The sequence below is a fragment of the Pseudorca crassidens genome, chromosome 14 (genome assembly GCF_039906515.1).
Source record: "Pseudorca crassidens isolate mPseCra1 chromosome 14, mPseCra1.hap1, whole genome shotgun sequence".
NCBI lineage: Eukaryota > Metazoa > Chordata > Mammalia > Artiodactyla > Delphinidae > Pseudorca > Pseudorca crassidens.
In genome coordinates this window covers 34,344,656-34,357,323 of record NC_090309.1, presented here as the reverse complement: position 1 = coordinate 34,357,323, position 12,668 = coordinate 34,344,656, and the positions used below count along the sequence as shown (strand labels likewise).

Sequence of the window (12,668 nt, the reverse complement as noted above, 5' to 3'; positions counted from 1 at the left end):
TCAATTATCTCACAGACTGTAGCTATTTTTTCTTAGAGAATAATACTAAAATGTACTTTAAAATTAGCTTGACTAATTTATCTATTATTTTAGTCTGAAAGCTGAGAAACACAAGAAACTTAGAATATACACACACGCAATTTACATTCAGTTGACCATAAATTTGGAAGGAAAATAGGTTAATAGTCCATGATGGCAGAAAAGAACATAGCTCCCTAAAACTGGCCTTACAGCTGGTTTTGTGATATTAATAAAGTCTCATTAGGCAAATCTGATTTCAAGAGAGTCATTCATGTCTCCCATCAGCACTTCCTTTAACACAATCTGCAATGAAAATACATAGCAAGGTCTCAAACTATTGCGAGGTACAAAGCAAGAGTGGCTCTTTTTAATCTTAATCCCAAAGCAGGGGTCAGAAAACTTTTTTCTTCTGTAAAAGGCCAGAAAGTATGTTAACCTTTAAAAAGCATGTGATTTCTTGTTGCAATTGTTCAGTTCTGCCCTTGCAGCATGAAAACAGCAATGGACGATGCATATAAGTAAATGATGTGACTGTGTTCAAATAAAACTTTGTTTATGGACAATGAAGTATGAATTCCATATAGTTTTCAAAAGTCATGAAGTATTATACTTCTTTTGATTTTTTTCAACCACTTAAAATGTGAAAGTGGGACTTCCCTGGTGGTGCAGTGGTTAAGAATCCGCTTGGCAATGCAACGAACACGGGTTCAATCCCTGGTCTGGGAAGATCCCACATGCTGTGGAGCAACTAAGTCCGTGCGCCACAACTACTGAGCCTACACATGCTGCGGAGCAACTAAGCCCGTGAGCCCCAACTACTGAGCCCACGCACCGCAAGTACTGAAGCCCACGCGCCCTAGAGCCCGTGCGCTGCAACTACTGGGCCTGCGTCCTGCAACTACTGAAGTCTGCACGCCTAGAGCCTGTGCTCTGCAATAACAGAAGCCAACCGCAATGAGAAGCCCGCACACCGCAACTTACAGGAGCCCCTGCGCCCCGCAACTAGAGAAAGCCCGCTCGCAGCAATGAAGAACCAATGTGGCCAAAAATAAATAAATAAATAAAATGTGAAATTCATCTTAGTATGCTGGCTGTACAAAAGCAGGCTATATAGGCTGGATTTGGACAGGCCACAGTTAGCCAAGCCAGCTTAAAGCAATGAGGTAGTTAGAAGGGTTTTGTTTCAAAGATATTTCCTGGAGAGCAGCTTGCTATACCAAAGTAAGAGGAAATAGAAACAACAGAAAATATCAACAATGTTAATATTAATTAGAATATTGGGCACTATCAGTAAACTTAACAGAAAAATTGTAAAGTAAACTGAAAGGCAGATTATCCATCCATTAAAAAAATGCAGATAAGACAGGAGACAGGAGTTTTGGAAAAACTCAAATATTCCAGAGAGATTTAGTTTTTAATGGAATTACAACTATAAGTAAATAAATTCATGTTGGAAGCATGCTTCAATTAATTATACTTATTTAAACATAAACTTAAATGTTTAAAACTATTATAGACTGACAACAATTTTAAAGCTTCAAAATATCTAGTTTGAGTGACAATGTAGAGAAGTATTCATTGTCAGTGTTGATAAGAATATAAATTGATGCGATTGGGGGGATGATCTGGAGATATCCATCAAAATTTAAAACATTCTGAACCTTACATAAATTTTCAGTAATTAACATACAATCACACAATTGTGTGTAAATTTATGTAGAATATTCACTGGAGGACTGTACTGCTGTTTATAATGCAAAAAACTGCAATCAAACTAAACCTCCATCAACAGAGAAACAGTTAAATAAATTATGGTACATCCATATAATGACATACTATGTAGTCACTCAAAGGACTAAAGCAAATCTGTATGTACTAACAGGAAAAGATAGTTACAATGTATTAAGTGAAAGCAAAACCAAGTTGCCAGATAGTGTATACTATATAATTTCCCTGAGGAATGGTTGGAGGAAAGGAGAAATAGAGGACTTACCTTTTTACTTCAAATTAATCTATACTGTTTTCTTTATTTTTATAAAACTACATATTACTGTTACAATGTTTTTTTAAAGGGAAGGATCACTTAAATAGGGAAGTTGTAGCAATAATGCCAACAAAAGCATCATCTAAACAGAAAACAATCATGTTAAAAGAAACTAAAAACTCCCTTAACCATAGAAGCATTGATCTACATAATAAGTAAGAATCCTAATGTTTAGCCCCAAGTGAGGGAGACTGATTAAGGAAATCTATAATTACAAGCTAGCATAGTAAATGCTGTAACAGAAGTTAGCACTGGGTATTGCAGAAACCCAAAGAAAGCGAACCTTAATCATTCTGCGTGGTTAGAAACACACTGGGTTTTAAAGGATAAACAGAAAAGAGCCAGCAGATTTGGCGTAGGCATGTGGGGGCACTAGGTTTCTGGTGAAGTGCCCTGGGCATTAAGAAGCACATGTAGTTATGCCAGAAATATTCCCTTTTAAAAACTACTACAGTATCAGTGAATAACAGACTTTTCACATTATATTGCATGATGTTCATTCAAATACTTATTAAACATCTAACTGGCAGCTGCCGTGGTAGGCCTAGGTATTCACTGATCAGACAGACAGTTATCAATATTTCATTGCAAACTGTGATAAAAGAAATGAAGGAAATAAGAGAGATGACTGAAAATAACAAGGAAAGCATTTATAGACTGCTGAAGGAAGGCATCTGTGAGACAGTAATATCAATACTGAAACTGAGACCTAAGGATAAAAAAGCACCAACTGGACTTCCCTGGTGGCGCAGCGGTTAAGAATCCACCTACCAATGCAGGGGACACGGGTTCAAGCCCTGGTCCAGGAAGATCCCACATACCACGGAGCAACTAAGCCCACGCACCACAGCTACTGAGCCTGTGCTCTAGAGCCCGCAAGCCACAACTACTGAGCCCACACACCACAACTACTGAAGCTCATGTGCCTAGAGCCCATGCTCTGCAACAAGAGAAGCCACCACAATGAGAAGCCCATGCTCCGCAACAAAAAGTAGCCCCTGCTTGCCACAACTGGAGAAAGACCGTGTGCAACAATGAAGACCAATTCAGCCACAAATAAATAAATAAATTTATTTTTTTAAAAAAAAGCACCAGCCAAAGGAGGGGTGGCAGTCACATGCTGGGAAGCAGTGTTAGCTGGGACTAGCAGTCAAAGCTCCTGAACTAGAAAAGAACTTACTCTGTTTGAGGAACTGAAGTACAGCTGGTGTAGCTGAAGCCTAATAGGTAAGGCAAAAAAAGAGGACAGGAAGGTTAAGGAGAGATAATCCAGGGCCTTGTAGATCACAGGGTAAGGTCTGGATTTATTTGAAATATGACGGACAGTGGCTGAAGGTTGTCTTTAAGCAGACAAATGCCATATTTGTTTTTTATTTTTTCTCGTTTTAAAAGATGATTCTGCTGTTTGGAGACTAGAATTGACAGGGAACAGGTAAAAGAACTGCAGTAGTCCAGTCAGGAAACATTGGCTTGCATAAGGGTGATAGCAGGAGACAGTGAGAAAAATGGACAGTTTTCAGATATATTTTTTGAGGTAGAAACAATGGAACCTGATAGAAAGAACTGGGGAAAAGAAGAACTGGAAAGAATCAAAGATCACAGGATGTACTGAGTAAGTAAATAACAACTCTAACCATCATAACTAACAGTTTTATATCAGATGGTATTCTAGCAAAGGCATTTAATTAGAATGCTCTAAATCTTCAAACATTGTTCACCTCAATATTCTGCTAAACACAGGAGTAAGATTATTCAAATTTTAAAACAATGAGATATTTAGTGAACAAAGGAATCTTCACACAGTAATACATGAATCTATAAGTAAAATTTTCCAGGTAATAATTCAGAAAACATTCAACACATACTTATCGAGTGCCTACTATACACTAGTCACTGTATTAAATGTTGGCAAAGAATTCGATGCAGTCTTTTCAAAACATAAATCACCCAGTATTTGTATATTCCAGCATCATTATTTTTAAGAATCACTTTAAAACTTCCAGTTAAACATCATAGTTTTTAACTTGTATGTTATGCAAATTCAATAAAACAAATAACTAGTTTGGTTACTTTTCAAAGAAAATTATTTCATACATACCTTTTGAAGTTTGTTTCAAAGATTCAGAAAATTTCCCCAAAGACTGCTGTTGAACAGCCTTCCCACATAATGGGTTGACAGTTTTATTTTTCTGCAAACCCTGTGTGATTTTGGTACCAGAGATACTTCCTGTTATACAATTGTTATTAAACTGAGAAAGAATTTGAGAATTTTTTATCTTTGTAAACATGTACTTAGAAAATCTCACTGCTCTGTTAAGGTCACTCTGAGCTTCATCTGTTACTGTGCTATGCGATAGATGTGGAGTACTCAATTTCTTCTTATTAGCAGCAATTTCTGTACTCATGTGATCTGAACTCACATTCAAACTTGAACTTCCTGTAAGAACCGATTTGGAACTATTCACTTGTTTTGGAACATCAGTGTTATTCCAAGAGACATGTAGATTATTGATCTGACAATTTGAGTTCTTAGAATATATAGTCAAATTTGTCGTGGCACCTAAAAACCCCGGAGAATTTCCACAAATTTCCCTTTTCTCCATCTTCATTGATTTATTTATTTGTAAGCTATCTGTCAATGAAGATGTTTGCACTGAAACGCTGTTCAGATTCAAATGCTCTGATTGCACCAACGGACTTCCTTGTTTAGGTGTAGTAAACACGTTTTTGGCTCCGTGTTTAGAACTATTATTGATCCCAAATACACTTTCTGATGTCTTGCTGTCCACTCTAATGTCTTGCTCCTGAGTTAGTCTTTCAATATCATCACATGCTTGGTATAATAAATCATCATCTACATCATCTGCTTCCCAGGTATTCTCTAAGTGATGACAGGCTTTAACAATTTCATTGGTAAATGATGTATCATTCCAATCATCAAAGAAAGAACGAAGCTTTGATACATTAGTCTGATTTGGGTTACAAACACTGGTTTTATTGCCCGAAGTTGCAGAGCCTAAAGGCTCGACATTAGTAGGTGCCTTCAAAGACTGATTAAAAATGGACTTATTTTTTTGTTCATTAGAACATCCTGGGTTCAAAGTAGACTTTTTTTCAAAAGCATTTACATTAGAAGTAAATTTAATATGAGTATCTTCATTTACTTTTGCCAGATTAGATGCAACTGCACAGTCTTGAATTTTGTCTTGAACAACAATTGTATTAAAAGATTTCTCCAATTTCATTTTATTTCCAGTGGATGAGAATTTATTTGGTTTATCATTCGGCTTTGGTGAAAATCTGTATTTTGCAGCATCTGTTAATTCACTGTTCCATGTCTTTGAAGGACGATCTTGTAAAATTTTTGAATCCCTTAACCTGGTATCTAGACTTGTATTCATTCCTGACTTACTCTTACCATTTTTACTGTTAAAGGTACAAATTTCCTTTTGATCAGTAATCTGGGCTGTTTCAGGGGCAGCGAAAAGTTCAGACATTTCAATATTTTGCATAACAAAAGGTTCATTACTTAGTAAGTTTTCCCAATCATCCTCAAAATCACTGGTTGTAAATGTATCACTGTGCTTATTAAAAGCTCCTGGTTCCTTAGTACAGGAAGTCACATATGATTTTGTCATTCCAGGATTATCTACTTGATGAGAAAGTGATCCTTGGGTTTTATTTGGTAGTTTTTCAGTGACCAGAGTTTCATTAGTAATGATGTTCTCCTCTTTCAAAGCGTTTTTCTTTCCAAAGGTAGTACTACTGGTGCTCAAGAAAGCATCTGACAGATCTTGGCTTAACTGTCCACTACATTTCTGAGTAGAACCATCAAAAATGGCGATAAAGGCTGCTTCAGCATTTTGGTCAAATGGCTTCTGACTGCTGTTTTGATCATTTACCACAAACATCCTGTTTTCTTTCACTGGCTTCTTTATCATAGCATTATCTATTTCAGGAACTATATCATGTAGTAACTGCATCTGTACATTATCTCTGTAATTATTTAAAGTCTCTGCTTCTGAAATCATCTGGATAAGATCATGATTTCTCTTGTTTTGCTCTTGAATCACATCTAGCTCTTCCATATTTTTATCAAATTGCTTAGCCAATTTCATAAGTTCCTCCTCCTGATTTTGTGATTTTAACCTATTAAACAAATATTTTAAAAATTACAACGAAGTAAAGTTCTAAGTCATAAATATTCAGTTATTTAACATATTTTAATGTTAAAATTCAAAAGTTTTAACACATACTGATATTATAATTATTTTAAGTCAAAATTTTACATGTCAAAATTAAGGAAAATAATTTATAACCATTTTGACATATTCACAAAACCAAAACAGAATATTAAAAATACTTACTTCACTGAATGTTAGAAAAACTGCGAAGTTTGAACTTACTTTGTGCAGCTGAGTTTTGCTCTTGATTTTCCTTTTGCTACACTAGGAGTGCAAGGAATAGCAGTTGCACCAATCCACACGCCCAGCATGGAGTCTGTTGTTGGTTTCTCATCCTTTGGCAGAAGGGGAAAAAAAAAAGAGGTGTAAAAGTACCAAAACCAACCAAACAAAAATCCACTTTAATTATGCTGAATTATTTTCTTAAAGCAATAATTTCTGGTAAGGTGATAGCTACTAAACAAACTCCAAAACAATGAGAAGATGGAGGACAGCACTAACAAGCTGCAAGAAGTGATCTATTTATGTTTCTGGGAATGAAAACACTCAGAATTGGGAATTCCTTATTTTCAAAAAAATTTTGTTTTTAAGAATTTAATTAATTAGGAAATGCATGTTCAATAGTAAGAGCACATCTTTTATCAAAAGAAAACTGAACAACTTATTTCAGTTGTCATAAGATATTCATAAAATAAACATTAGTATCAGAAATAAACCATGTAGCAGGAATCGTTAGTATTATGAATAAAGAGAGATACATATGGAGTTTTTTCTGTATCACCTGATTCTCCAAATTTTCCCTATCCCCATTATAACGCTTATCTAAAGTTGGGACAATCCATGTTGACCTTAATTGACAACACTTAGGTAGAATTAAGACAACTTAGAATTAAATCAGGACCAAGCTAGAGATAAGTGCAAGGTTAGAACTGATGCTATGAATGAGGGATAAGAACAAAAAGTAAGTAGAGAAAGCAGGTAAAGAACCTTTACCAGTATTAAGGCTAGAAAAAAGCCATTTTAGTCCTGGATCTTTCTGCTATACCCTTCAGTCACTTGATCATGCATAAAATTAGAGAATAAATTTGTGTATTAGTTACAAACCAAACCAATAAATTAAACAAGTTAATCATTTTCTACTCTATTTTTATAGTACCTAGAATGAGCATAAACAAGCAACTATCACACAAATTAAAATAATCTTATCACTAGTTTATAGATTACTTGAAGGCAAGGACTATACCTGATAGTTCAGCATCTAGCAAAATGCTGAGCATAAAGATGTCAGTTCATGTTTATTCACTAGAAAGTTAGGTGAAAAGATACCTACAACTTGGTATTTCAAAATCCTCAATCAACAAGCAGTTTTCTTAGATGTCCAGTTGAACCTAGTAGATTTTAGCTTTGCAAAATACCCAAGAAAAGCAATAATTTTGATTCTAGATGCAATACATATTTTCCCTTTTGTTTCAACAATCTTGAATTTAGGGAAAAATAACATTCTTAATGATTTAATTATGGATACTTTTTGGTCCATTTACCAAGTAATTTTAAATTCATTCCATTTTTAGAATATAAAAGTACAATAACTTTATACATCTAGTTATATATATACATGGGTCCTATGTGTTTTTTATAGTATTTTTTTATAGTATTTGTAAATGCTATATTTTTAAAATTTCCTCATCAATAATTACAATCCAGGTGCTGTAAAAGGTATCTAAGCACATATCCTAGAGTATACTGTGCAGAGTTGTAAAAATGATGGGAAAATATACACCATCTTCAAAAAACAACATTGTATAAAAAGTATCCCTGAAGAAAGCAAAATGACTGACCAATTAAAAGTGCAAATTTAAAAAACTGTCATCTCTGGAACTATTAAGGTGACTTAAATAATTATTTGAGGAGGATAACTCACCTAAAAATAAACAACATGAATACGTCATTCTGAGAAAATGACAAGTTCTTTAAAAGACCTTGATATTACCAAAGATTTACGTGCTTTAAAAGTGCTCAGTTGAAAATGGTAATATTTAAAAGCAACTAATTTCACTGTACTTTTTCTTATACACAAGTTACCACTTGCATACTGTTGCCATTTCTCTATGTGAGCTATTATTTCCAGCCCACTTAGGTAGAGTCCAATTATTTACTCAACTATCTTTTTATCACTATTGAGGCTGGCCAGCCCAAACACATTTTATTATGCTTCTTTCATGTGAAACCCACAATTAATGAAGATCTATTGTTAACTTATAAAGCAAGTAGTATATGGTATAAAGGCTATTTAACTAATGAACTGTATGTAAAATGCATTTCTATGACATACCAAACATGGAATGTAGAGCTAGTAGCAACAGAGTTGTTTTGACTGTGTTAGCTGTAATTCTGGATGTTTTATAGTTGCTAAGAAAAACTTTATTTCCTGTCTCCTCCACCTGGATGATGGTGATCCTTGCAACCACAGTTTGGGCCAGTGTCATCTATTCTTTATGGTCAACATATAGTCACTATCAAAGGGCATTTCAAGGAAAAATATTAAACTTCCTATGGAAAAGATACTAAGCAAAAAATTGGGTGTTTTCTGGATTTAAATGTTGCTAAATAAGAAAAAGAGAAAGGAAAGAGGTCCAGAACAGAGGTTGACCTAAACTTATACTTCCCTTACACTCAAGCATTACAAGAGCTGAAATAAATTTTTAAATACAGTTCTGTTATAGCAAATAATTTAACTATCATAATTAACTTTAACCTAGCATTTGTAGTGCTCTGTAGTTTACATAAATTTTTATCCAATTCAGTCATCATAATAATCCAAGAAAGAGAGCAATACAAGTAATAATTCTATTTTAATGGCTGAATGAACTAAAGTTCTGAGAGTTTAAGGGACTTGCTTAGGGTCATCCAGCATAGGACGCAGACTGAGAACTAACTCCAAATCCAATGTTTTTTCCATTTTTATGTTTCTTGATGATATTATAAGCCAACAAGTATTAAGAAAAGCAGTTTCAATGAGGAAAAGGTGTGCTATAGACAGGAAAAAAAATACCCATCACCAAAAACTTAGAAGTTTAAACTTTTATTGTCTGATTCTACTCTTTTAGTAACTTGAAAAATGATACCATATATTGTTAAATAACATTAAAAACAAAATAAACACAAAGCTCTAGTTAAAAATCATCATTCTAAAAAAGTATATACATATACTTAGGAAAATATATATTACCAATTTTAAATTATGGTCCTTTTTTCAAAACATGCATTTCAGTGGTAGAATAGGTAAAAATAATCTTTGCTGCTCTGTTTTTAAAAAAGAATTGAATAAGACAAAATATTTTTCACATAAATGAACTATTAAAAAAACTTAGTGGCATATTTTCACTGTTTTAAAATAAACTATAAAATACTGATATTTACCTGAGGAGCAATGCGATTAACAATATGTGAGATTTCATCACTATCTGTGGTGTAAATCCGCTTTTTTCTTCCTTTACCTAAAGAAACAAAGACATTTCTATAAATTAAAAACAAAAAACTAATTTTTAAAAATAGTGGTTACGTCTTAGAACACAATTTTAATTAGCATGGCTTAGATCACTATGCATTCTGACATTACACGCGTATCACAGAAACATGATCACTTAATATTCTCGAAAAACATTTGCTGTATAAAAGTTCCTGATGTGGATATCTGACTGAAATTCTACAGTTAAATCCTAATCATTAATCAAATATTCACCCAGATAAAAATGTTTTAACAAATTACCTAACTGTTTCGTCATTGGAGAATTCTGATCCCAAAAGATATCATTCTGTCCATCTGGATCATTAGGAGAACTGAAGGCAGATGACAATAAATCCATCTGCAGCATTCTCTTTGGTGTTTCATACATTTCTACATAAAATAAGATTAAAATAACAATTGTTGCATTTTAAAGCATTACTTTACTTCATAATACCCCAATGTTAAATACCAGCTTAGACTAAATTTTTTTTATAGTCCAATTATAAATTTCTTTCCCAGACATGATTATATTACTTTAGCCACAACTGAAATGTTTCACATAAAATCCCTGTAGTACTTCATAAGTTTGACATTGTAAATAGCAAGTATTTTAAGACAATCTAATAGCTCTATAAATGTACAATACTGTATAACCTAGTCATTCCATTCATTACCCCTGGAACTAGGAGGTTTTGGGAAGCACCTGTAATTCACAGATACATTTCAAAAATCAAAAGCATTTCAACAGAAACTTCAGAAAAAGTCTATGTTTAGCTTCCTTTTGCCAACTCTATCCAACTTACACTAATTACTTCAAAAAGCTTTAGTGAGCCATTTCTTGGTTTTGTCTAGTATCACTTTTTTTGTTTATTCTGCAATTGCTCTGTCAAACTAAAAACAAGTAAGGTAATAAAAGCTGTATTTTAAGAACATGCTCTAGGAAAGAGCTCTTATATGAGTTTCAATTCCTACCAAGACTTATTAGAAAAAATTGAACACCAAAAAGTGATCAGAATGAAATACTCAGGGGCCCTCGGTTTCCTACTATGAGGGACATTATACAAAGGAACTTCCGGTTTATTCATAATGAGTTGAGACATCACCAAGGCTTTGAGGATAGAGATAGCTATATATTCCAGACGGCCCCTTCTCTAAGTCAGATCAGGGCAAAAAGTTTAGGGGGAAATAATTCCCGTGGTAATAAGCAGAAGGCACAAGATATTATTTCTCCTCGCTCTGCCACTATTGATACCTGGAGGAGCAGCCTACAAATTAGCCTTCCTCCCTCCAACAGGTAAACCCCACAATCTATTCCTGTGGCAGGGACGACAAGCGGTTGTCACGCCTAACGGGGCAGTGCTCACACTCGGGGATGAAAGCCCTGGGGGGGGGGGGGTCGCGTTAATTTTGGACTCACGAGGGAGAAGCCCAGGGAAAGAAAACACAACTTCAGACTCCACTCCCACCTGCACCCGGGGTTTCCTGGTCACGAGCTGGCCTCTGAAGCTGCGGCGCCGAAGCCCAGGGAGACCCCGCTGCCCACGTCTCACCCTCGGGGTTACTTTTACTGCACGAAGCGGCTACTGGCGACTGCTCTTGCTGCGGCAGAGGCCGGAGAGGCCTCTCTCCAGCCCCACAGGGCTTTGAACCGCGGGCCGACCTCAGCCGCCTCTTCCCCGTTTCGACCACCGAGCTGCATTCCTCAGTCGCCGCCGCTTTGCGCGGCGTGTTCTTCAGGCCAGGGCTGTCCCCATATTTCCTTCGCCGACTCATTGCGTAGGACGCCCTCCACCAGCCGCTTCTCCTTTCACATTTTGCAACAGGAGGAGTAAAGCAACGGAGCTACGGAACTACAAACCGGACCCCGCGCCAACGGCCGCCGCCATTTTGGCCGGTGGGACGCTCGTAAGAGGCGGGTTCTGATTGGCTGCGTCCGGACGAGGGGCGGGGCGGCCAGGGTTCAAGCGGCGCGCTTCGGCAGCCCGCGCAGCGAACCTGCTCTACTCTGCTCGGATTCGTCAGGATAGGAACTGGTTGAAAGGGACAGCCGTCTGGCCACCATAGCTGAGAATGAGAGCATGCGACGTGGAAAGAATCCACTGGCATCTTTGTATTGAGTTTACTCGGATTCAGGTTCTTGTGGGGTTTAATATTTCGAAGAAGAGGAAATACAGATATAGATTAAGAAGGAAGGCATGAAACTTCTTTCATGGAGGATATGTGCATAGAAAATCAAAACATGTAGGAAAAGTTATTAAATTCATAAATTAACGGAGTTGCTGATATGAAGTCAATATTCGAAGATCAATCATGCTTCAATAGATTAATAATAAGTGTAACATTGACTTTTTAAAAAAATATGATTTATAGTAGCATACAAGGTATCAATTAACTAGGAATAGATTTAACCAGATTGCAATACCCCTACAGAGAGAATTATGAAATATTTTTGAAAGAAATTGAAGATCTAATAAATGGAGAATTATACTATGTGCATAGGTTGCAAGACTCAATATTGTTATGATGTGCTTCCCAAATTTATCTATAGATTCAATGCAAATCCATTCAAAATGGCAGTAGGTGTGTGTATCAATGTGTGTCATATGGCAAGTTTATTTTAAAATGAACATGGAAATGCAAAAGCCTAAAAATATCCAAGGAACTCTTGAAGATCTTCTGAAAAACAATAAAGTTGGATCTCTACCAGTTAAGACAGTGTGGCAATGGTGAAAGGATAGACAAATAGATGAAAGAAACAGAATAAATGGCTCAGACACAGATGTCTACATAAGTGTACAGTCGATTAAAACAAAGATGACCCTCCTGAGCAGTGTGAAAAGGACTTTTTGATAATAAATAGTGCTTAGTCAATTTGATATACACATGGAAAAAGAAACTTAATTTCTGCCTC

General features: G+C 35.7%; 1 protein-coding gene across 3 annotated transcripts in view; it reads right to left on the bottom strand.

Moving 5' to 3' along the window:
* ETAA1 (ETAA1 activator of ATR kinase) overlaps nt 1-11,664 on the bottom strand; it is a 31,007-nt gene extending 19,343 nt beyond the window's left edge. The window contains exons 1-6 of one of the 3 annotated variants that reach the window (XM_067704873.1): nt 11,224-11,664; nt 10,019-10,147; nt 9,670-9,746; nt 6,472-6,584; nt 4,164-6,214; nt 3,246-3,285 (exon numbers count right to left, since the gene is read on the bottom strand). In XM_067704873.1, the coding sequence (XP_067560974.1) occupies nt 3,246-3,285; nt 4,164-6,214; nt 6,472-6,584; nt 9,670-9,746; nt 10,019-10,147; nt 11,224-11,530 (2,717 nt within the window). In that variant the 5' untranslated portion in view covers nt 11,531-11,664. The remainder of the gene's footprint in view (nt 1-3,245; nt 3,286-4,163; nt 6,215-6,471; nt 6,585-9,669; nt 9,747-10,018; nt 10,148-11,223) is intronic. The other 2 variants (XM_067704872.1, XM_067704874.1) reach the window with 2 other exon arrangements.
* Nucleotides 11,665-12,668: the final 1,004 nt, after the last annotated feature.